Source organism: Macaca thibetana, chromosome 14 (assembly GCF_024542745.1).
Source record: "Macaca thibetana thibetana isolate TM-01 chromosome 14, ASM2454274v1, whole genome shotgun sequence".
NCBI classification, from domain to species: Eukaryota; Metazoa; Chordata; class Mammalia; order Primates; family Cercopithecidae; genus Macaca; species Macaca thibetana.
The window spans coordinates 57,265,719-57,289,419 of NC_065591.1; the positions used below are offsets into that span (position 1 = coordinate 57,265,719).

General features: G+C 51.0%; 2 protein-coding genes across 11 annotated transcripts in view; one reads left to right on the forward strand and one right to left on the reverse strand.

The window, feature by feature from the left end:
* Nucleotides 1-23,701, reverse strand: part of RPL27A (ribosomal protein L27a) — a 1,008,958-nt gene that overhangs the window by 447,173 nt on the left and 538,084 nt on the right. The window lies entirely within an intron of this gene.
* Nucleotides 1-23,701, forward strand: part of LMO1 (LIM domain only 1) — a 44,813-nt gene that overhangs the window by 13,779 nt on the left and 7,333 nt on the right. Inside the window, exon 1 of one of the 6 annotated variants that reach the window (XM_050756473.1) lies at nucleotides 20,459-20,782. The exons of the other annotated variants lie outside the window; for them this stretch is intronic. Coding sequence (XP_050612430.1) covers nucleotides 20,638-20,782 — 145 coding nt within the window. The 5' untranslated portion in view covers nucleotides 20,459-20,637. Of the gene's footprint in view, nucleotides 1-20,458; nucleotides 20,783-23,701 lie in introns of those variants that run through there. 6 annotated transcript variants of the gene reach the window in all.

Sequence of the window (23,701 nt, forward strand, 5' to 3'; positions counted from 1 at the left end):
AACCTTCGAGATGACTTGGGGTGGAAGGAAGCTTGCTGTGGGCAGTTTGAGGGGGGCTGCCATGGGAGCCCAGCTCCATTCCTCCCAGAGCCACCCTGGCAGGGGAGGGACCATAATGAGGTCAGTCCCCATTGCCTCTTTCAGATTTTCCTCTCTGTCCTGCAAAGCCACTAGACAGCTTGAAAGGATGTGATGCTCTGTGTTCCCAGAGCTGACTTAGACCTGGGCATATATGCAGATGCAGCGAGGTGAGAATCAATTCATTGGTTGGCCCCTAGCCTCAAAATGGGGTGGTAAGTGGGCTGGTGAGAGGCCTGTGTACATTCATAAACCAGCTGATTGAAAAGCAATATTTCAGATAAATACAAGCCAGCGATCTATCAGTGGTTGTAATAAAACCCAGGCTTCAGGCTGTGATTTTATTTTGAAATAATAAGAATTGCTTGATTCTTTTTACTTGAGTTACCATGGTAATTCCGGCGTGGAGCAGTGTTATATTGATTTAGAAAGTGGACAGTAATATTTCTTTTGTGTTATTCTGTTTCTAGGCCTTGATTTCTAATTTCCACTTGGAGATTACTTTTATAAATTTCTTAAGTCCTTCCACTTTTTTTTCCTCTCACAGTATAATTTTCCTCTCATACGCTGCTATGTTCTGAGCTTATTGGTTTGCTCTTATTTTAAATTAAACTTGCTGGTTTCAAATATTGAAATGACATCTTTGTCTGTGTCTGTACTTTGGTTTAGCAAAATATTACAGTCTGGCGCTTTCTGCTTAATAATTTAAGGGAGGCATTCTGTCGGCCCTCACTGGGTGCTGATAACTTATGACTCAACCAACGCAGGCCTTAAACTCCTGACATTTTAATATTGTGTGGCGGGAGTGGCTGCCCTTCTTCTCTGAGTCTCAGTGGGGAAAAATTCGTGTGGTACCCCAGAAAGGAGTTTTAATAAATCAACTTTGCTGGTTGGCATGATGACTTGATGGAGAGCAGGAGGGAGACCCACTCTTGCCAGACAAGTGGGAGCAGCGCTGGCCTGGGCTCCTACAGTCCTGCTCCATCCTGCGTGTCCTCTCCCCTCAATCTTTAAAAACCCTAATCCCTGACGACAGTATCCAGGAAGGACTGAGTGGGGCTACCTGTGGGTGCCGTCAGAATGTTCAAACTCTCTGATTCTCAGTTTTCCTTTTGTAAAACAAGTGGAATTAGCATGGGCTTTGAGTTACACAGGTTCAAATCCTGTCTCTGCTGCTAAGTCATTCTGATGAGTAAATTCTACTAATAATTTCAAGTGGTAAAATGGGTATGAACACGGTTACCTTTTAAGTCTGTTGGGACTTGATCAGGCAAAGCTTCTGACAGTCTTGCAGATGATTGGTGTCATTTCCCTGTCCTCCCTGGGGTACTGGTGAGAGCAGGGGAGACAGGGGAAGTGGATGTGCTTTGGAAAACTTGCCCTGCTCCAGACAGGCCTGGAGTTCCCAGCCCTGGGAGGATTACTCTTTGGAAAGGACTCACGGCTGTGGCTCCTTGAGGACGTGAAGCAGCTTCTCCCACTTTCCTCCTCTGCCCAGCTGAGGGCAGGGGGCCTGGGTAGGGCAGCTGGAGACAGGGCTCTGTCCTCTGGGCTCCTCTCCTCAAAACACTCCACCTCAAGGCCTGTGCTGTAGGAGGAAGTTCACAACAACATGGGTTGTCAGGCAGAGAGCTGTCTGCAGGGCCCCCTCTCAATGGCCTGAGGAGAGGGCCCTTCTCTACAGAGCATGTATGCCAGTGTGACAGTGTATTAATTATCTACAGCTGTGTAACACATTACTTCCAAAATTAGCAGCTAGAAACAATACCCACTTATTCTCTCATTGCTGTGGGACAGGAATCTTTACGGGGTCCTCTGCTCTGGGGTTTCTCTCAGACTGTGATCAAGGTGTCACCTGGGGCTGTGGGTTCATCTCAAGATTCATGTGGGGTTGTTTCAAGCTCAGTAATTTAGTTGCTGGCAGAATGCATTCCTCACGGGCTGCTAGACTGAGAGCCTCCATGCCTTGCTGGCTGCGGTGGCCATGCCGTATGGGCCTCTCCAACATGGCTGCCAGCTTCCTGAAAACCATTGAAAGACAGTGTCTGCTCACAAGAAGAAAGTCTGTCTACGAATCACAGATGTGACGTTTCATCACCTTTGCTGTGTTTCCTTTCTCGGGAGCAAGCCACTAGGTCCAGCCCACACTCAAGGAAGTGGGGCAGATGACATAAGGGTGTGAGTGCCAGGGGGCAGGATCACTGGGGACCATCTTAGAAGGTGGCCTGCCATGAGAGGCCAGCCTCTGGAATAGCAACTGCCTCCAGAGAGAATGCCTCACCAGCTCCATTCCCAGGAGGCCTCCTGGGTCACCTCATGCCAGGGAAGGGCACAGATGTCTCAGAGTCTATCATTTCATCATCACAACACCCTTGGGAGGCTAAGAGGACAAATACTAGCTCCATTTTGCAGAGGACTAGGTTGTGTCCAGAGAGGAAAAGATGCTTGCCTGGGATACCCCAGCAAGCTGGCATGTGGAAGAGTTCAGGCGAGAACCAGGCCCTGCCTGCCATGAGCCTGGGGAGGTGGCGGTAAAGACACTCGCAGGCCCTCCCTAGCTCTAGCTGTGGGAGGGATGGTGCTGAATATGTGCGGACACACACACGCACTCTCACACACACATCACACACACTCGCTCCCACATACATGCACGCACACTACATGCCCACTACACACCCCCATACACACCACATACACCTATACACACACATATGTTCACATACACACATTCACACACACATGCACACCCACCCACACAGACACATGCACTGTCTCTCACACTCACACACCACACACACACACACACACACCCCTGGACCAGCGCTGGGGGCTGCTGGATTTTGTTCTCACAGGTGGTCAGTTTTCCAAGGCTGGGACGGCCCTACAAAGCCGCCCCAGTGGGGTCTATCACCCCAGGGTCTCCCTTCTCAGTCCGCCGGGATGATACCCGCAGAGGAGGTGAGGGTGGTTCCTTCCTGAGCCAGCCTCCCCGCTGCTGTTGGATTGAGGGCCCCACCTCTTTCCTGGCTGTTACAGGGGCGATGGAGGCGGCGTTTTGAGGCAGGCTGGGCAGAGGTAGTGTCGGCAGTTCCTCACGTGGGAGCAGGGTGGAGGAGGCTCTCCTGCGGGCTGAAGTACTCCCGTAAGCAGGTTGGTGGGCACGGGGCTGGGAGCCAGAACTGCTGCATCCACATCCCAGCTCTGCCACCACCTCACAGTGTGTCCTTGGGCTGGTCCCTTCCCCTTTCTGGGTCTTGGTTTCTCCATTTGCATTCCCAGAGTGCCTGCCGGCTACATACCCTGTGGCATCGTATATGGAGACATGACTATTGGGGAATGGGTGTGGCAGGGCCAGGCCAGCAGAAGGGAACTCCCAGTGAGGTCTCTTTCTCTTTTGTTGGTCTCCTAGGGTCGGGACACACAGTTTCCCAGGTGAGAGCATCTGTAGCTCTCAGCCCTCCACACTTGGTCTTGTCACACTCAATCCAGGTGGAAAGCCCTGTCCCCTGCTGTTTGCAGGTAGAGTCTCAATTAGGAGGCAGAGGGGACCCCTGGAGTAGGTTCAGAGACTCATGGCCAGTGAATGGAAGTCATAGCCTTGGACTGAGAGTACCCCAGTCAATTACATCCTTTTATGGCTGGGGAAACTAAGGCACTAAGAAGCGTCTGCTTCCTTTCTCAGCTGAGTGTCTCTGAGATACTTTCTGAGTAGAAATATCTGTGCCCAGCAGACGCTGCATCCGATTGGCATGGGGCCTTGAGGCTGCACCCCAGCTCTGTCAGTCAGAGGCCATCTCTTCCAGGCAGCCGCTCTCCCCCAGCCAGAAGCTGTTTCCCATCCATGAGGCATCTTCTTGGCAGGGGCCAGGGCTCTGGGGAGCAGTGGGCAGTGGGCAGGGCTCCCTCAGGCACCTGGTTCCAAGCTGGCACTCCACCCAAATGCAGAGTTCAATGCTTTGACCTGCCTTTGTGCCCTGAGGATGTTTTCATGCTATTCTTTGATCCTCAGAGTGCTTATCAGATCACTGCTAAAATATGCCTTTGACAAGAGCATAAGATCTCATTAGTATTATTGAGATATTATTCTCCAAAAAAAGATCCACGAAAAAATTAAAATTGGTTGAAATAATTAACACAAAGTAAAACTGGCAACAACTAAGACTGCACCTGGTAAAGTATGTTACTGACTAAAAATTGACAGAAGAATCAAATCTTCCTGAGAAGTTTAGAGCTGGTGAAGCTGGCTCGGGAAGCATTTTCTGGTAGAAATAATTGCCAGAAAAGAATCCCAACAGCGGCAAAAACTCGAATTTGTGAGATCTGATGTGAGCCAAAAGCTGATCATAAGCCAATAGTCGCCTTTAACAATTTAAAAATAATTGATCCCAATGAAAATAATCTCCACAAAATTCAAAAAAAATGGGGAAGGGTGAAGAAATGGTTTAACACGAATGAATAGAAAAGTGATCAAGGAATTAATTGACTTAATGAAGCTCATTAAGAGTTACTTTATTGATGAAAAATTCTCAGTGTTGGTATAATTCTTATCAAAATGTAGATGTTAAGGGCTAGCCCCTACTAGTAGATGCTTAGTAAATATTTGTTGAGAGGATAATGAATGAATGAGTTTATAGGTGAAGGAGGTCAGGAGAGGATCAGAGACAATCAAAAGGATTCCTTTGTCCCAGAAAGAGGACAAGGAACCCCAGGTTCAAGACTGCAGAGGCCATTGTGACTGGAGCTTGGGGCATCATCAGTGAGGCTGCAGGGTGGTCAGGGCTGGCAGCGCCACATTGTGCAGAGCCTTGCAGGCCGTGGGTAGCAGTTCCAGTTTCCCTACATCCTCAGGGGGCGCATGTGCAGGTTTGTTACATGTTACATGGGTATATTGCATGGTGGTGAGGTTCAGGGTATGACAGATCCTGTCACCCATCAGTGTCTGTTGTTCCCATCTTTATGTCCATGTGTACAACAGGACACCTTTGAATGGCTTGAGGTAGAAGCAAGATTCTTGCTCAAATTTACATTTCATTAAGACCATTTGGATTACTCTGTGGAGAGCAAATGGGAGGGGATAAAACTAGAGGCAGAGAAAGCAGCACATAATGGGGAGGGAGGGGTTCTTTTTCAGCTGTACAGACGGACCTCTCCCCATCCCTCCAGCTTCAGATGGCCCCACACTCCTGCCTGCCTCCCTTCAGTTTCCTCCAGAGCTTGCAGACTGGGTGTGTGCAGGGTGAGGCAGGTGGGGGTCTGGATTGGTCAGAGGAGGCAGTTGAGGTTTAGGAGAGGAACTGTGCCGAAGCTGTGGCCTTAGGAATGGGAGCTCATCTGAGGTCTTCTGGTGGTCAAGATCCTGGCTGGAGCTGCTCAGCTCCCTGTAGCGGGGCTTGAACTTGTGGCCAGAGCTGGAGTTGAGCTCCAGGGAAGGTAGACCAGAGGCCCTGGCTGCAAGCCTGTCCTTGCCCAGCTTTGTCCCTGAGGCCCTTGCTTGCCCAGCCCAGCTTTGGCTTGAAGGCTTCCCCAACCCTTCACTTCCTCCTCTGCTGCTGTCATGACTGGACCATGATTCTGGCTTTCTAGGCTCTAAGAGAAGGAGTCAAAGACTGTGGGCCTGAGGCAGGTGGGAGGACACCAGGACTGGGAGGTAGCAAGTCCAGACCTATCCAGCCACCCGACGGTCAGTCCCTGACTCCTCTGGCCTCCTATGATCTGTCTGTAAAGTGTTTCTTGGCCCTCCCACTCTGGGCCAATGTTCTTTCTCCCGACTGGCTTTCATAAAAGCTGCTGATTCTGGGAAAGAGGCATGGCTCAGGGTCTCCCTACCCTTATCTGTTTCTACTCTAGTCCACCCCCAATTATATTCAACTAGGATCAGTCCAGAGAAGAGCAGAACTTGTTTGAGGCCTCAGAGCACCTCCGTGTGGTCTGGGAACTATGCCTAAGGTCTTGCCTCTGCAATGAGCTGTCCCTCAGGGGAGAGGTCTGTATAGTGGTCTGTCTGTAGACTCAGGTGTCTATAGTGGTGCATATAGTGGTACCATTCCTGCCTGGCTGCCCAGGGTCTGGAGACCCAGCAGCCCACTCCATGCTGTCTCAAGGGCACACACTCTTCTCCCTGTGGTCCATACTACTGGGAATCCTGCCCTCCCTTCCATGGTAAAGGCTTTGGACTCACTCTCCCAAGGAGAGAGAACCCCCAAGAGCACCAGGTCAGACACATGCAGATGTGAAATCTTTAGAATTCTTTGAAAGCGACAGCAGCGGCATGAGGACCTGACCACTTGCTGCAGGATTAGCTGTCTTTTGACTTGGTAGGTAACAAGCATGAACTGTGGATTTCAGTCCTGCTCTGCGGTCCTCTGACTGTGGGCTCTCCGGCAAGTCTTGCTCTACCACCCACTGCTACTGGATGTTATTGGGCAAACCACTTCACTTTTCTGAGCCCTGGTCATATAAGTTAAGACCCAGAACATCCTCCCTGTCCCCTGCACAGAACTCAAATGAGAGAAAATGTTTTCATGTGTTTTGGCCACCCGAGGAAGTGTTGGTGAGAACATAGTGGCTGCATAAACGGAAGGGCACTTGCAACATGCGCTCCTGCCACCCCTTACCTTGAGAGGGCTTCTCATCCCTGGGCCTCAAAGAACTTCGGGAGAGAAATTTAGAGAAGTTCAAGGGTAGTTTCCCTGAGGAGCAGCTTCCCAAGACAGCATTTCATGCTGAATCCGTGTAGACTCAGGGAACTAGCCTCATGACTAGAAAATGAGCATGTGTCCACTTGCTTCAAGGCCCAGATAGTCCTTTCAAGTGACCAGAGCTGTCCTGTCTCCTCCATAGGGCTCTCTCCACTGCGGGAGAATTGGAGGCTGGTCTGCCTCTGCAGAGATGAGGCCTGAGCCGCTGTGACTACTCTCAGTCTATCCCCGTTCATTCCCAACTTGGGGGCAGGCAAATGCCCATGCCCCCATGCAGCCCCAGCTCCCCCTGCTGACCAGGATGCTTCATCTTTTTGGGTCATCCTCTCAGATTAGCTACAAAGGGTACTGTCCCTAGTCTGGGCATGGTGCTCTCCCCTTCCAAAGGCAGCCTCGTTGCTTTCCTTCCTAGCCTCGTGGCCTGGATCTAAGCTGGCACATCCCTGTGCCAGGTGGGGCTCACAGGCCCTGGGAGAGGGCAGCATCCCTTACCCAACCCTGCCTGGGGGCCTGGAAGTCCTGACTATGATGCTATTCATTATGCATGTACCATTATGCACATACTGTTATGTACTTGTGGTGTCCAAAGTCGGACGAGCTCAAGGTCCTGAAGGAGGGACCCCTCTGCCATGGGCATGCTCAGTTTGCAGGTAGGGCATAGTCCTTGAAGTATGCAGAAATTTCAACAGAGACCTGAGAAGACAAAATGATAATGCAGTTGTGGAAGCAGATGGGCCAAGGAGAGTGATGGATCCAGTAAGGTTTCAGTTTCTTGGGGAGCAGGGCTGGAAAAGTGGAGTCAGATTTCTGGATGTGGGGGTCTGGGGAAGGAGGTAAGGGGGTGCTATGGAGCCCTTTCATCACTTTCATCCCAGCAGGGGCATGGAGTGACCAGGGCCTGCCCCCTGTGAGGCTGGCTGTGGGGCTTCCCAGGTCCCCCCACCTGGCAGTTTCTAGCTGCCACAGGTTATTGCCCCCCTTTGCTGACCCCAGAACTGAATATTTTATGAACTGGTTTCTCCTGTTCTCAAAGGAATATTTATATTGTTTTTGTTTGTCTCATTTTATAATAGCTTTATTGATTTATCATTTGCATACCACAAAATTAACCTTTTTAAAATACATACTTTAGTGGTTTTTAGTATATTCACAGAGTTTTGCAATCATCACCATTATCTAATTCAAGAACATTTTTATCACCTCAAAAAGAACCTTCACCCCATTAGCAGTCACTCCCCATTCCTCCCTCCCTGGCAACCACTAAACTACTTTCTGTTTGTATAGCATTGCCTATTCTGGACATTTCATATAAATGGAATCATGCAATATGTGGTTATTGTATCTGCCTTCTTTCTTGGCATAATGTTTGCAAGGTTCCTTCACGTTGTAGCATATGTCAGTACTTCATTTCTTTTTGTGGCCAAATCGTATTCCATTGTATGTATATACCATGTTTTATTTATTCGTTTGTCAATTGATGGACATTTGGGTTGTTTCTGTTTTTTGGCTGTTCTGAGTAATGCTGCTAGGAACGTTCATGTACAAGTTTTTGTTAAGACCTATATTTTCATTTTTCTTGGGGATATACTTAAGAGGGGAATTGCTGGGTGATACAATTTCAATGTTTGTCCCCTCCAAATCTCATGTTGAAATGAGATTCTCAGTGTTGCAGGTGGGGACTGGTGGGAGGTGATTGGATCACGGGGATGGCTTCCTCATGAATGGCTTAGCACTATCCACTTGGTGATGAGTGAGTTCTTGCTCAGTTCACTCAAAATCTTGTTGTTTAAAAGAGTGTGGCACCTCCCCCATCTCCCTTGCTCCCAGTCTTGCCATGTGACTTGCTTTCTCCCCTTCCTCTTCTGTCATGATTGGAAGCTTCCTGAGGCCTCACCAGGAGCAGATGCTGGAGCCATGCTTGTACAACCTACAGAACTGTGAGCCAATTAAACTTCTTTTCTTTACAAATTACCCAGCCTCAGCTATGTTTATAGCAACGCAAGAACAGACTAACACACTGGGTCATATGAAAACTCTGCGTTTGGGGATATTTGTTTTTAAATTCAAATGAATAGTACATGAGTATTTAGGAGAGAAGCCATCCTTAGTTGTCTGGGCTTCTGGAAGGGAGGCACCCTTAGCTTGGTACTGAGGTTCATTGGCACTTTGGATACGTCTTTTGCCTGCTGGCTTCAGTTTTCCGATCTATGAAGTGGCTTTAGTACTGATCTCTGCTCACCTCAAGGGCTTCTGTAAATAATTACTACTTGCGAGCCGGGCGCAGTGGCTCATGCCTGTAATCCCAGCACTTTGGGAGGCCGAGGCAGGTGGATCACAGGGTCAGGAGATCGAGACCATCCTGGCTAACACGGTGAAACCCCATCTCTACTGAAAATACAAAAAATTAGCCAGGCATGGTGGCACATGCCTATAGTCCCAGCTCTTCGGGACGCTGAGGCAGGAGAATGGCATGAACCCTAGAGGCAGAGCTTGCAGTAAGCTGAGATTCCGCCACTGCACTCCAGCATGGGTGACAGAGCAAGACTCTGTCTCAAAAATAATAATAATAATAAAATTACTACTTGCATAGCATGTCATGGATAGCAAAGGACTTCTGCTTACTTCAGGTACTTTCATTCTTCAGCCCTGCAAGTTGAATGTTATTGCTCTAGTTTTGCTGATGAGGAAGCCGAAACTCAGAGAGGCTAAATGACTTGACTGAGTTCACAATGTGGGTCGATGGCAGAGCCTGAACTTGAACCCAGACTTACCAGAGTCCAAGTCCCTGGCCTGAACCCTTGCCTCAGATGTGTCTCTAAGCAAAGCAGGGCCCAGACATGGCCAGTTGTAGGCTCTGAAGCAGAGCATGCTATAGGAGAGAAAAGGATGCTACAAAAGTCCGTTTTTAGCTGTGTGACTTTAGTTAAGTTGTTCCACCTCTCTGAGCCTCAGTTTCCCCATCCACAAAATGGAAGCAATAATTATAACTTATAGCACTGCAACAAGGACTTGGGAAGATGCTGTACATGAAGTGCTGGGCATGATGCCAGGCACATAGAAAGTAGCTGGTAGAAGTTTATAGGGCACACGAGGAGGAGTGAAGAGGATGCAGGGTACTGTGGGACTGTTGGGGAGAAGTGGCTGGCTTCTGGGCTGGTCAGAGCAAGCTTTAAGGAGGAGACCTCACTCGGGCTGGCCAGGAAGGTGAGCAGAAGGTGGAGAGTCCCCTGGGAAGGCCCAGTGTTTTCTGACCTGGTGCTGCTGAAAACCGCGAGGGGTTCCCAGGGTTCTCAAGAGATTTCCCATGTTGGGAGTTTGTGGACAAGCTCTGCTGGTGCCCCCAGCCCTTACCCCCAGGCCAGCCTGCAGATGCCTGAGAGGGGGGCTTGCGTGACTGCCTCAGTTAGCCCGAGCGGTAATAAAACACTTTAAATTTATTGTGACATTTGGATTTAATTAAAAAGTACACACTTAGGGAAGTAGAACATAATGGGGAGAGAGGCAGTGTGGCTTTTCCCCTCCTTTCTTCCCCAAACTAATTAGCATTGTATTTTAAATTGTTTATGTGCCGCTAATCATCGTAATAAATCATTTATACTGAAAAAGACACACTCGGCTGTGCCCGCCTTGCGGGTTCTGCTCACAGGGCTCTATCGCGAACAAATTGATCTGGAAGTGAATTTATTAACCACTAGGGAAGAAATCATTAGTGCTTTCTCTAAACATTCCCCAGGTACGCTTTATTGCCACAGTTTATGCTGTAACTAAGAGGAGCATTATCAGGTCCATGTGGTAATTTCCTTGCAAAGCCAGCAGCCCACTCCCAAGCTGGGGGCTGGGAGGGGCTGGGAGGGGCTGGGGAGTCCCTGCCTCCTCTCCTATATGTGATCTGGTGACCCCAGCCTCCTTTCCTGGTGCTCCTTATTCCAGAAAGGGCTCCCTATAAAGCCCCTGCAGGCCCGAGGCCTTGGTGGCTGCATTCTGTTGTCTCTTACCCCCAGGGTGGTTCACACTCATTCATGTTTATGTGTCAGGAGTATGGCTTAAAGTTGGGAGCTAGCCAGGGGTTTGGAAAACTCTGGGGCTGGGGCTGAGGGAATCAGTGATCTCAAAGAGTCTTGTCATAGACCAGCTTCCCCACCCAGAGATGGTGAATGCACGCACTGTGAGCTAATGATAGGCTGGGAGGCACAAATGGGGCTCAACAGGGACCCAGGCAGGAGTGGGAGGCTGCAGCCGAAGCTGCCAGGAACATCCTCTGTGGGCTCATGCCTCCAAAGGCCTTCCTACTGCAGGCCTGGGGCCTTCTCAAGGGTTTGGCTAGAGCAGTCTGTTCTGGCTTGGTGAGGCCCACTGCCCTGTGCCTCCTTGTCCACCTCACCTGGGTGCAGGGCCCAGGCAGTACTTGTACTCCAGACGTGGTCTGACGGATGACAGACAGCACGGCTGTCAGCTCCCTGGCTGCAGACTCTGTGCTGTGGACAATGCGGCCTGCGGCCACACCAGCTTGCCCAGCGGCTGGCCCACCCTGCTGACTCTCACACAGGATGACATTTTCCCTTTGCACTTGGGGGCTTCAGACCACTCTCACTTTACAGGGGCTGCACTGCAAGACACACAGCAGGCTTTCTCCCACCAGGTTTCCAGAAGAGACATTCGCTTCTGAACAAGGATCTTCTGCCTGGGAGCCCATGGCTGGTCTAGGATACAGATCCCAACCTGTCTGATTCCAAAGCTCATATTCTAAATGGCTTCATCCACGGTTGCTCCCTGAGCCTCCTCAGTCATGCGGGAGGCTGAAGGGAGATCTGGCCCACGTGGGCCTTGCTTTCAGCCTCTCTCTCTTATCCAGGTCTGCAAAGAAGTGCTGAAGCAACCCCCAGGGCTTCAACAGGAAGCCCTGGGGCAATGCCTCAGGCAGGCATCCCAGAGGCAGTGCTGTCTCAGCCACAGCCAAAGGGGTTCCCATCCCTGCTGCTCCTGGGGGTGGGGCCTGGAGTCTCCCTCCTAACCCCCAGCCCTTCCTCCCCTCACCCAGCCCAGTGGCTGGCAGATGGGCTCTGGCAGCTTCAAGAAGGAAGCAGGACCCAGCAGCTGCCTAGGCTCAGCTTGCTGGGAGGGTCCCCTCTTTGTGCCTGGAGAACGCATTTAAAAGTTTGAATTCAAAATTGATTTTGAAGGGCCCTAATCTCCCATCCCCTGGTGCTCGCGGTGTGTCTGCAGCTCCTGCCAGACTCTCGTTTTCTGGTTCAGCGCGCTGGTGCTCACGTCCCTGATGCTGTGAAATTGAGACTCGTCTGAGAGTCCATGTCCTCCTCCTCTGTGGAGATTGCAGGCCTCCTGGGAGCCCTGTTTCATTAGATGGGTGACGCGGGCTTTGAGGGTGCCCAGGGAGCAGCTGAGTTGCTGTCAGGAGAACACAGATTCCAGATGCTTCTCCACCGGTCCCCACAGCTGTGCAGTTTCAAGCGGCATTCTGTTAAGGAACCTAGGGGCTGGCTCTAGCAGCCCAGGATGGGATGGGGGTTGGTGGAGGCTACAGATCGAGAAAGGCTTGGGCCTGGGGCTTTTCTGTAGCAAACTCCAAGGGCCGCTTTCTCCCACTGGCCCCTGGAGACTCAGACTATGCTGACAGGGAAGAGTAGTCATTTTTGTAAGCCAAGAAGACCCTCAGGTAGGGAGTTGGGAAGGCTAGGTCTGTGCCAGGGGTGGAATTACAGAGACACCTGGTACTCCTGAGGGTTGAGATGGGTATTTATGTGTAAAGGGAGGCTCGCAGTGGAGGCAGGGGCTGGAGGATGTGTTTTTGCTCCTCTTTTATCTAAAAGATAAAGGGTTTATATTTGCATGAGAGCTGTCGTGCCTCAGCTGGAGCCCTGGGATGGCTTCTCAAAAGCCTGGATTGTGGCAGCCATGACCCAGGAGCTGCTGTGGTTGAATCTGCTTTGTTCGTTAGGGCCACATAGCTACAGGTACCTAGGGGGTGTGGCACAGGGGCAGCAACAAGCCTGATTAAGGCTCCATCTCTGGCGGCCCTGCCTATCTGAATTGGCCCACTCTGGCCAGCAGACTCTTGCCAGTAATATCTGGATAGAATCCAGTCTCTTCATGCATGAATTGAACTGATGGCTAAACAATGACTGCTGTGGGGCTCAACAGTGGGAACACAATAGTGGACAAGACATGTAGGGCCCCAAGAACAGCCTTCATGGGGCTTTTGTTCTTAGGAGAGTACCCAATCAGAGTTTTTTTTTGGAAACTCACAGAAAAGTTAAAACAATGACAAATTGTGATGAAAAACTCAGAAGGAAATTACTGAAGTGTGGGGAGCTCATTTAAATAAGGAAATAAGGAGGTCAAGAAAGGCTTCTCTGAGGAGTTAACATTTAAGCTGAAGCTTGAAGATGAGAAGGAGCCAAGTATATGCAGAGGCAGAGGCAGGGAAGGGTGTTCTGGGACAGTAATAGCATGTGCAAAGGCCCTGAGGCAGGAAGGAGTTTGGAGTGTGGCTGGAGCACAGTGTGCGAGGGGAAGGCAGACACCAGACCACATGAGGATGTTACAGGCTGGATGAAGAATCTGGATGTTATTCTCAGGCCATTGGATGTTATGAAAGGGTTCCAAGTTGAGCAGTGACCTGCCCTGGTTTATCTGGAAGATCCCTCCAGCTGCCGTGTGAAGAATGGGCTATGGGTACCAGACATCATGCTATGCTCATAGTGCGTCGAGAGACTGTGATGGCTGTGGAAATGGAGGATGCAGGTGGGATGAGGAGCAAGAGTTGGCAGGGAAAAGGGTGAGGAGGATGGAAGTCTGAGGACGACACTGAGTTTCTGGCCAGAGCACTGGGTGGATGATGGTGTGGGAGGGAGGAAGTCTGGGCGAGGGTACAGGGGCGAGATTTGGGGAAGAAATCAGGAATCCTGCTTTGGACCTGTTGCTTTTGAGCTATGTCTGAGACTCTAAAGACAACCAAAGAATGGAAAGAAAATGCCAATACCCATCCTGGAGAAGGTGAACACATTACAGATAACGATGCAATTAACGTAAGTCTCATTCCAAGTGACAAACTCCAGTGAGCACATGCAGCTTCTGATGTTTCTAAATTTCCCCCACTAAAGAACCATAGAAAATTATGTGAGGCTGTGAGAGCAGACTGCATCACACCTGCTCCAGAATCACATCCAGGCCTTCCTGCAAGCTCTCTATGATGTGAATATTTGTGCCTCCCCAAAATTCTTATGTTGAAGTCCCAACACCCAATGTGATAGAGTTAGGAGATGGGGCCTTTGGGGGTGATTAGGTCATGAGGGCAGAACCCTCAAGAATGGGATTAGTGCCTTCTTAAAAGGGACCCCAGAGAACTCCCTTGCCCCTTCTGCCATGTGAGGATGCAGCAAGAAGATGGCCATCTAATGATCCAAGAAGCGACTCTCACTAGACATGGAATCTGTTGGTGCCTTGCTCTGGACTTCCCAGCCTCCAGAACTGTGAGAAATGAATTTCAATTGTTTATATGCCACCCAGTCTGTGGTATTCTGTTATGGCAGCCTGAACAGACTAAGACAGTCCCTTAGACTATTTCTATTGCCCCAAACCAGACTCAGCTTCCCTCAACAAGGAAGATCTGTGGGGGATGTGTGGAAACTCGTCAGGCCCTTTATGTCATGGTGGGTTCAGGCTTTAGATGCAGTATTCCTAAGGATAGATTATTCTTCGCCAAAACGCACTGCAAAAATGTAGCATATGAAGCTTCCCACTTTGTACTCCTGCACAGGAAATGGCCCCTCTGGGGGGCTCTGGGGATCAGCGACCCAACCTTTCCCTGACAAGGGGTGTTTTGTATTCCTGCAAGGAGTGTTTCAGAGCCGTCTTCTTTTGGTAGGGTCCAGATTGGGTCCAAGTGAAAGTTCACTTTCCCCATTGCTTGAGGAAAAGATGATGTGATGCTGCCTCTGGCCCTGGGACACAGCAGGCAGGGCATGGATGCCTCCTGGCCAGCAGCCTGGATCTGCAGCCTCGCTTGGCCACTGGTGGCTTTACCCTTGGGCAAGTTGATGATTTCTCTGCACTCAGGGTCATGACAAGCATATGTTCCTGGTACAGAGCAGGCACTCAGTAAGGGGTAATGTGGTTTGAACTGTCATCCGGTTGAACATGACTATGGTGGCTGCAGGTGCTAGGGGTGCGAATGGACACTGCTTCCCTTAGGGCTTCCCTCCTGTGATGGGCTCTAGCGTGCAGGAGGAGCTTGGCACTTAGAGCAGGCAAGCATTGCTGGACTTCACCCTGAACCAGTCCCCTCTCCAGGACCTCTTCTGCTCCAAATGTCTCACCCTGAGCTGGGCCTGTCTCCAGGACCTCTCTGCTCCCCGCCCTACCCATCCCCTCATTCACACACAAGGCCCTGGCTGTTGGTTGAGGCTCCTGCTATCATTATAGCCCTGGATCTGGAGCCCCCAGCCCAGCCTCCTCCTGAGGACATGTGCCATCTCAAGGCTTCTTTGTCCTTCTCAAAGCTGCAATGCAGACATCTTGGCTCTAGTTCTACATGGCCCACTGCTCCCTTCCCAGCCCTGTGCCCTCTGTCTACTTAGTTTCTGGTCCATGTCCCCTTGCTGGCTCTGCCCAGAAGCCCTTTCAGGATCCCACAGCAGTCATAGCATTTGAAGGATCAACAGATGAGTGGGAAAGTCCTGTGGTCCACCCAGAGACAGTGCCCTGCATGGACAGTCATCCCTCTTGGTTTTAGCCCAGGCCCTGATCTAACCATGGCCCCAGTCCCGACCCCAGCACCATCTGGCATCCAGGCTGCACTAGAGAATCCAGGATGTGCAGGGAGGCCCTGGGCGTGTGCTGGATGGGAACTTGAACTCTGGAGTCTGACAGGCCAGGATTCCAATCTCTGCCCTGCAGTCTTCTAGCTGCATGACCTTGCATGACCTGAAACTTCCCAGGCCACTGTCTTCTCATCTGTGAAATGGGGGTAATCATTTAGTGCATCAGAGTTAATATGAAGATTCACTGAGACAACACTATAAGATGGTTAGCCCAGCACCTGGCACAGTGACTGCTGAGTAAATGGTGGGGTTTATGAAAGGCATACAGAGCTCTGATGAGGGCATCTCCATCTCAGCTCCTTTTTAAAATTGGGTATCACATATATGCAGTTAAATGCACAAGGCTCAAATATTCAGCTCAGTGAATTTTTATACAGGTATGTACCCATATGAACACTCAGATCAAGACATGGGACATTTTCAGTACCTCGGGCTCCTCGTCCTTCTCTCAGTTGATAATATGTCCCCCACCTCACCCCAAGTAACCATTATTCTGACATCAGATCAGTCTTGCCTGTTTGGGAACTACATATAAATGGAATTATACAGTATGTACCTTTTTGAGTCTAGCTTCTTTCATTCAATATTATGTTGTCTGATTGACCCAGGTAGTGTGTATTGGTAATTCATTCTTTTTAATTGCTACATACTATTCCATTGTACGAATATACCATAATTTATTTTGTTTTACTGTTGATGGACATTTGTGTTGTTTTCAGTGTAGGACTATTAAGAAGAAAACATCAATGAACATTTTAATGCATCTGTTTTGATGGGCATAAGCTCTCATTTCTGTTGGGCATATACCTAGGAATATAATTGTTGGGTCATGAGATACACCTAAATTTTCTCAGCTAATTGCTTTATGCTACTATGCCAAACATTGTTATAAGTACTTCATGTTCATTATCCAATTTAATCCTCAATCCTTTAAAGTGGGCTGTCCTCATTTAGCAGGTGAGTAAATTGAGGCAGAGCTGGGAAGTGCCAAAGCCAGAATTCTAGCCGAGGGTGTGTGTCTGCAAGGCCCACAGTCTCAGGGCCTACACTACCCTGCCTCTTCTCACAGTCTCCCTTGAGGGGTAAGCAGCACCAGAGTCAAAGGTGCCAGTCCCTCCACTGAGCTGACCGCCACCCCATGGGCTGAACCCAGCCTCTCAGCCTTCCTCTCCCTGCCCTAGTGGGGAGCTGCAGGCCACAGGAGCCCCTGCCTCTCTCCCTCATCCTCATAGTGAACACGCTGCCTGCAAGTGGGTGTGCAGAGGGGCGGTAACGAGCGTGCTCTGGGTGGCTGTAGCCGCGCGTTTCAACAGTTGTTCTCATTGGCTTTTGATTCCAAATGAGTAGGAAATGCTATTAGTTCAGGCCTCGCCTGCCGCATGGCAAGGCCCTGGAATAGGAGTGCAGTGAGACGAGAAATTGTGGAGATAAAACTGGTGTGAAATGGAGGCCTTCTCACAAGGCTGGATGTGTCCGTGCGAAATGAAGTTACTTCTGAGAAAACGAGATTTAAAGAGATTCTGCAGAATTAGATTACACTTTCAAATTTCCTTATTAAAGAGGATTGATGCCTAGGAGGGGCTGCTGGTAGGCTTGGTTTGGGATCCTACTCTGCAGTTCCCAGGCCTGGGTGTGGGCCCAGGCGGGCAAAGCACCTTACAGGTGATAGGGACTCAGACCCCCAGGACCCAGAGAGTGAGTCTCCCCACCTCCAGAAGCTGAAGTAGGCATGAGGATTGTGGGACTGAACTTCTGGGTAATGTCTGATGTTGCACGTGGGTCCATGAGGGTAACAGTAAGGGTTCATGCTCTTCCAATTCCTTCCATCTTCAGGTCTCTTACTTGTGGGTTTTGTTGAAATCAGAGCTTGATTCTAAGGGCTGTTCCACTTTTTGACACTGTAGTCTTTTAAGAGACTAAACGTGCATGCAGCTGCTTGTGCATATGTGCGCATCTGTGCATAAGTGTATATTTACATGAGTGCACCCAAAAGCGTGCTAATACATACACATGCATGTGTGTGCTTAGACGCATGGGTATGTATTTTCATGCAACTTACTGAGCACCTACTGTATGCCAGCACTGTGCTGGGAACTGAAATAAAACTGTTGTGGGGAGAATAAAACAGATACAGTCCCTCCTCACATGGACCTAGTGTATGTGTGTGATCACGTGGACATGGGGAAGTATTTGTGTGCTGCTGTGCATGTGTCCTGCAGCTGTGTGGTGAGCATCTGCATGCTTTTCATGTGTCTCCTAATCTCTGTGAAGTCTCCTGCTTGGGTCTCAGACCCCCTCAGCATGCGGCCCTGCAGCACAGCCCCCCTCAGCATGCGGCCCTGCAGCACAGCCCCCCTCAGCATGCGGCCCTGCAGCACAGCACCCTCAGCATGCGGCCCTGCAGCACAGCCCCCCTCAGCATGCGGCCCTGCAGCACAGCACCCCTCAGCATGCGGCCCTGCAGCACAGCCCCCCTCAGCATGCGGCCCTGCAGCACAGCCCCCCTCAGCATGCGGCCCTGCAGCACAGCCACCCCCCGGCATGCGGCCCTGCAGCACAGCCCCCCCCGGCATGCGGCCCTGCAGCACAGCACCCCCCCTGGCAAGCGGCCCTGCAGCACAGCCCCCCCCCCCCCGGCATGCGGCCCTGCAGCACAGCGCCCCCCCTGGCAAGCGGCCCTGCAGCACAGCTCCCCCCGGCATGCGGCCCTGCAGCACAGCGCCCCCCCCCCGGCAAGTGGCCCTGCAGCACAGCACAGGAGTCAAGTACTTGGGCCCTAGTGATAGACTGCCAGGGTTCACAGGCCAGCTCTTTCTCCTACTAACTGTGATCAGTTAGCAAGCTTTCTTGTGCCCCAGTTTTCCCATTGTGAAATGGGGGTCATAATGGTTGTGGGTACAGCTCTTGGAGGCAGAGCACTGGGAGGTGCTCAGTCACTGTCTTCTCCCTGCAGATTGCCCAGTGCAGGCTCCCTGCTGGCCCCAGAGGAGGGTTCGGGTACCCATGGTGAGAAAGGGAAGCCCTAAAGCTGCAGTAGCAGCTGTGTTGTGCTGTGTGAGCTCTGGAGAGGGCCTGCAGCTCAGTCTCCCCAGCCCAGGCCAGAGAATGCCTGGGTGCTGGTTTGGAACCAGTATTGAGGCTTGTTGAGAGATTATGAGAAATACCAAGGGCCATGCACAGTGATTCACACCTGTAACCCCAGCACTTTGGGAAGTTGAGGTGGGAGAATTGCTTGAGCCCAGGAGTTCGAGACCAGCCTGGGCAACATAGTTGAGACCTTGTCTCTAAAAATAAAATAAAATAAAATAAAATAAAATTCCTCCCCCAAAAATTTAGCCTGGCTTGGTGATATGTGCCTGTGGTCCCACCGACACGGGAGGCTGAGGTAGGAGGATCTCTTGAGCCGGGAGGTTGAGGCTACAGTGAGCTGTGACCACATCACTACACTCCAGCATAGAGATAGAGGAAGACCCTGTCTCAAAAAATAAAAAAGGCTACACCTGCCTCCAGGGCTCTTTCCAGAGCAGCCAGAGGGTCCTGCCCTGGAACTGTCACCCTCTGCATGGCCACAGCAACTGCTTCCCACACGGCTGGTCACTGGAACAGCCTGTTGGACAGATACGGTGGCTTCCTTCTACACATACTTGCACTGACCACTAGACTGGCCTTTGGGTGAAGCTGGACTATGGCCAGTGCCAGGGTGACTTTAACCACAGTAGAACAATCAAATCAGTTTGTTGCTCCTCAAAATAAGTGTCTCTCACTATCCTGTCCCATACATTGAGGAGGGCGACACTAATCAGAGTTCACATTTTACTGTGGCCTTAGGCCTTAGCACATCACATAAATTAACTCTGTTCTTCCTCATGATGACTCTGAAATGAGTACTCTTTTCATACCCATTTTACAAAAAAGAAAATTGAGAAAATGTGAATTAAGGTCACACAGTCAAAAGTGTCAGACAAACCCACATTGGGAGATATTCCATGAAATGACTGGCCTGTACTCTTCAAAAACGCCATTGTCTTGAAACACAAAAGAAAGGTTTAGGAATTCTTCCAGATGTAAGTAGACTAAACTTGACAACTGAATGCGATGCAGGGCCCAGGATTTTTCCATAAAAGATATTTTTGAAGAAATTGGTAAAACCTGAATGAGGTCTATAGATTAGATAATAATATTATGCCAATGATAATTTTCTGGTTTCAATTATTGCACTGTGGTTATATAAGAGAATGTCCTTGTTTTCAGTAAAGCATTCGCAAACCAGAAGTATTAGGGGATATAGAGGCTTCCTGTTTGAAACCAACTCTCAAATGATTTAGGGAAAAATTATAGGTAAGTTGGTAGGAGTAGGTAGAAAGATGGTGGATAAATCAAATGTGGTAAAATGTTATATGCAGGGAATCTGGGTGAAGGGTTTACAGGTTATTTTTTCTACTATTTTCTACTATTTCTAATATTTTCTAATATTTTTCTACTATTCTTGCGAGTGTCAAAATTATGTCAAGAGAGAAAATGTTAAAAGAAAAAGAAAGCAAGTGCTGAGCAGGGATGGTATCCTGGGGTGAGTGTTAATACTATCAGTTCCTGTTCACTGTGCCCTGGGCACCAGACTCTGTGCTATGGCCTCATGTGCATAACCTCATTCTATCCTCACCACATTCTGAGCGGAAAGAGACCATTGTGGCCCCCAGTACACACATGCCAGTCAGAAAGGTGGGAGGATTTAATCCAGGTCCCCCAGCTCCTTGGAGCAGTTCCCAGACTTGAAACTAGGCTCTCTGATTTCAAGGTCTGAACTCTTAGCCTCAGTCCCGCTCTTGACTCTGACCTTTTGGGGAGAGTGGGCATGGGCAGGACAAAGGCATTTCTGCCTGGAGTAGTACAGAGTGAAGGCCCTGGGACACAAGCAAAGAAGATCTATTTGCTGGAGGGAGAGGAGCTGTGTTCCAGGATCCTGCAGGAAGCAGAGCCAGCAGTGCCAAGCAGGACACACTGGCGTGTGGGAGGGGCTGCAGATGCCCAGTGGAGTTGCCAGGGTTGCCAGGGTGTGGCTACAGTGGCTCCAAGCAGGAGAGCCACAGGAAAGAGCCTGGAGTGACCTGGGACTGGGTGAGGTCGATGTTCTGGGCTGGAAGACTGGCATTGGAGGAGCTCACTGGGGTAGGTGTCCCCCTAGGGTGCCGTCCAAACCAGAGGCACTGGTAGTACTGGAACCTGTGGGCTTGGCAGTTTCAGAAAGTCCACGTGCTGGAGCTGAGGGACAACTGGGCTGGGACAGGTGGGCAGGAGTTGCTGGGGACTTGGGTCTGGCCTAGTGGACTACTCTGGGGTCCATGTGAAGATGAGGGCATTTCACCTCCCTGCTGGAGGAAGAGAGTGGGAGGGGCAGGATGACCTCTGGCAGTCCCTCCCCGTCACCTGGACTGTCTGGCTTTCCCCCAGATTAAAGAGCGGAGGGTGAGTGTCTGGCAGCCAGATGAGTCAGACTGGGAGGCTTCTCTCTGAGCCTGGCTGCCTCCTTCCACCAGCAGCCCTGCCTCCACCCCCTGCTAGAGGTAGGGGTTGGAGTTCAGCCTGTTTCCCCTCCAATGTCGTTCCCCCCATGTCCTAAGACTTAGGGGTGACCCTGGGTTGAGTGGACTCGTTTATTCTGTTGGGCGCATGCATCTGAGTGTGTGCCCAGGCGTGCGTGTCGGCGCAAACATCATCCGTTGTAAAGTATCAGTGTTTTCATGGGTGAGTAGTAATTACTGGGTAATGCTTTAAAACCTTTCCTGAAGGAGCGCAAAGCCATTTTTTTCTAAAGTCAGGAGTACATTAAAAGGATTACCATGTAGATTTGATTTTTAGATAACACTAAAATGGATCCCAAATGGACTTCAGCAAAGGGATGCTATCTCCTTAATGGAAAGTGCATGGCCCGAGGCTCAGGTCCCAGAGCCAGGCTGGGGAAGGAGGGAGGGAAGAGGTGTCTGCAGAGGGGCAAGCTGGCGGATTGGGTGGGGGGCTAGGTGGGAATGGGGGAGGCAGAGCAGGAGGGAGGGCCCTGACCCTGTGGGGAGCTGATCCCTCCATCTGGGGAACAGGAGACTGCAGAGCCCCTCCTGAAAGCCCTTCCACCTTTCCAGCAGTGTTTTCAAGCCTCCTGGATCAGCCTGGTGAGAGCAGACACAGCATGGATGCCCCATGAGGAAGGAAGGCTGTCTCCACTGTTTTGTTTGACCCCCCAGAGCTCTTCCACTCTCCTGTGAGAAGCAAGGGATTGCTTCACTTTTTCTTACAGGCAGATGAAGGAAGTTAGGCCCAGAGAGACCGGGGGATATGCTCTGGACCCCATAGCCAGAGGACTGCAGACCTGGAGTCTGGTCCCAGGCCCATCCCACGGTGCTGTCCTGGCTCAGGCTTCCCCCAGGATGCCAGCCTTTCTTGCCAGGAGGTCTCTAGACCCAAGGGTCTCTAGATGCTCTGGGGCCTCCTCGGTACACTTTGGCAGAAGCTGTGTGGCTTCTATAAGAGTTTTCCAGAGCCAGGAATCAGTTCAGCATCCCGGAAGAGGGGTGTCCAGATCTTAAGGTAACCTGCCTGTGCAGAGGCCAGCCTGGGCACAGGCAGCAGGGAGGGGGACTTGTGGCAGCTGGTAGCTGCACCCCTCATGGCTTCCACAGGGCCCTGTAGGTGCCAGATCCCTCCAGTGGAGAGACTGTCGACTAGTGCTGGAGTTCTCAGCCCTGCAGGAGCCAGGACAAACATGCTAGGGTCCGAGCTTGGAAGACCAGCCTGTCCAAGAGCCAGGGTAGATGGAAGAGAGAGTGGGACAGCTGCTTCAAGTGCTGGGCTCTCTCACTGTCTCCCTTCATGCTAGGCTATAATTTAGTGGGCTAGGGTCTCCCCTGAGTACAGAGGTTCCAGCCATTCACCCATGTTCTGGTAATAACCCAAATATAGAGTCCTGGGAGGGGCTCAGGACCGCTGGGAAGGGAGCCAGGCCTGCCATGAGCCTGGCTGAGCAAAAGGAATGTGAGCCTTGTAGGGGCTGTAGTGGGGGCCTGGCCCAAGATCTTCCCAGTCGGTTTTTGAATGCATAGCTCTGTTGGCTGCACGCTCCCTGCACAGGGCCTAGGGACAAAGGTCCTGCCCATGGAGCCCTACCCTGGTCCGGGTCCTACCCTGGGAGGCCCTCATTTCCCCATCCAGCTATTTTAACTCCTCCCCCATGTCCCCACACCTCCCTGTAGGCCAGGACTTGGAAGGAGCCTTGTAGACCCCTTCAGTTCTCAGGGGTACCTGCTCCCCAGCTGCCCTCCTTCGGCTCTTTCAGAGCTCTGTGCCAGCTGGGCCCTGCTGGAAGAGACACAAGCAGGCCTGAGGACAGAGTCATCCTGTGCCCCATCCCTCTCTCAGACCAATTAACCTTTAGAACTGCATTAAGGAAATTAGGCAGCAAACTCCCCAGCTAACAGACAGGCCCTGCGGCGACTGGACAGAGGAGGAGGAGGGAGCCCACTGGCCCTGCGCACTGCAGCCTGTGGGTGAGTGTCTTCTCCCCAGCCTCACCTATCCAGGAGAAGTCTGAGGAGCCAGCTGGGCTGACAGTGAGCACAGGAGAGGGGAAGGAGCCCTGGGGCCAGCTTGATGGTGGCTGTAACTTGACTCAATGCCCTGTAACTGTCTGAGCCTTAGGTTCCCCATCTGTAGAATGAGAACATTTAACTGGAAGAACTCTGAGGGCTCTTCTGACCTTACATCTGTGGATTCTGAGACCAAGGCCTCTTGTGGCTGGTCCTCCCCTGATGCCCAAGGAGGGGGGAAGCAAAAGGAAGGGAAGCAGCCTAACCATTCAGACTCTGGGTTGGGGGCAGTGAGGAGGGCTGGGAATGGGAGGGACACCAGGGGATGGGAGGAAGGCCAGAGCCCTGCAGAGAGCAGGAACCCTTTGGAGAGGACAGGGCCAGTAGGAGGACTGACTCCAGGGGAGTGTTGGAAAGCCGGGGAGGTGAGGAGGGCTGGGCCCTTATCCAGCCTGCACCTTGGTCAGGAACAGAGCATGCACACCCTCCCTGTCTTCACAAGGATTCTCAG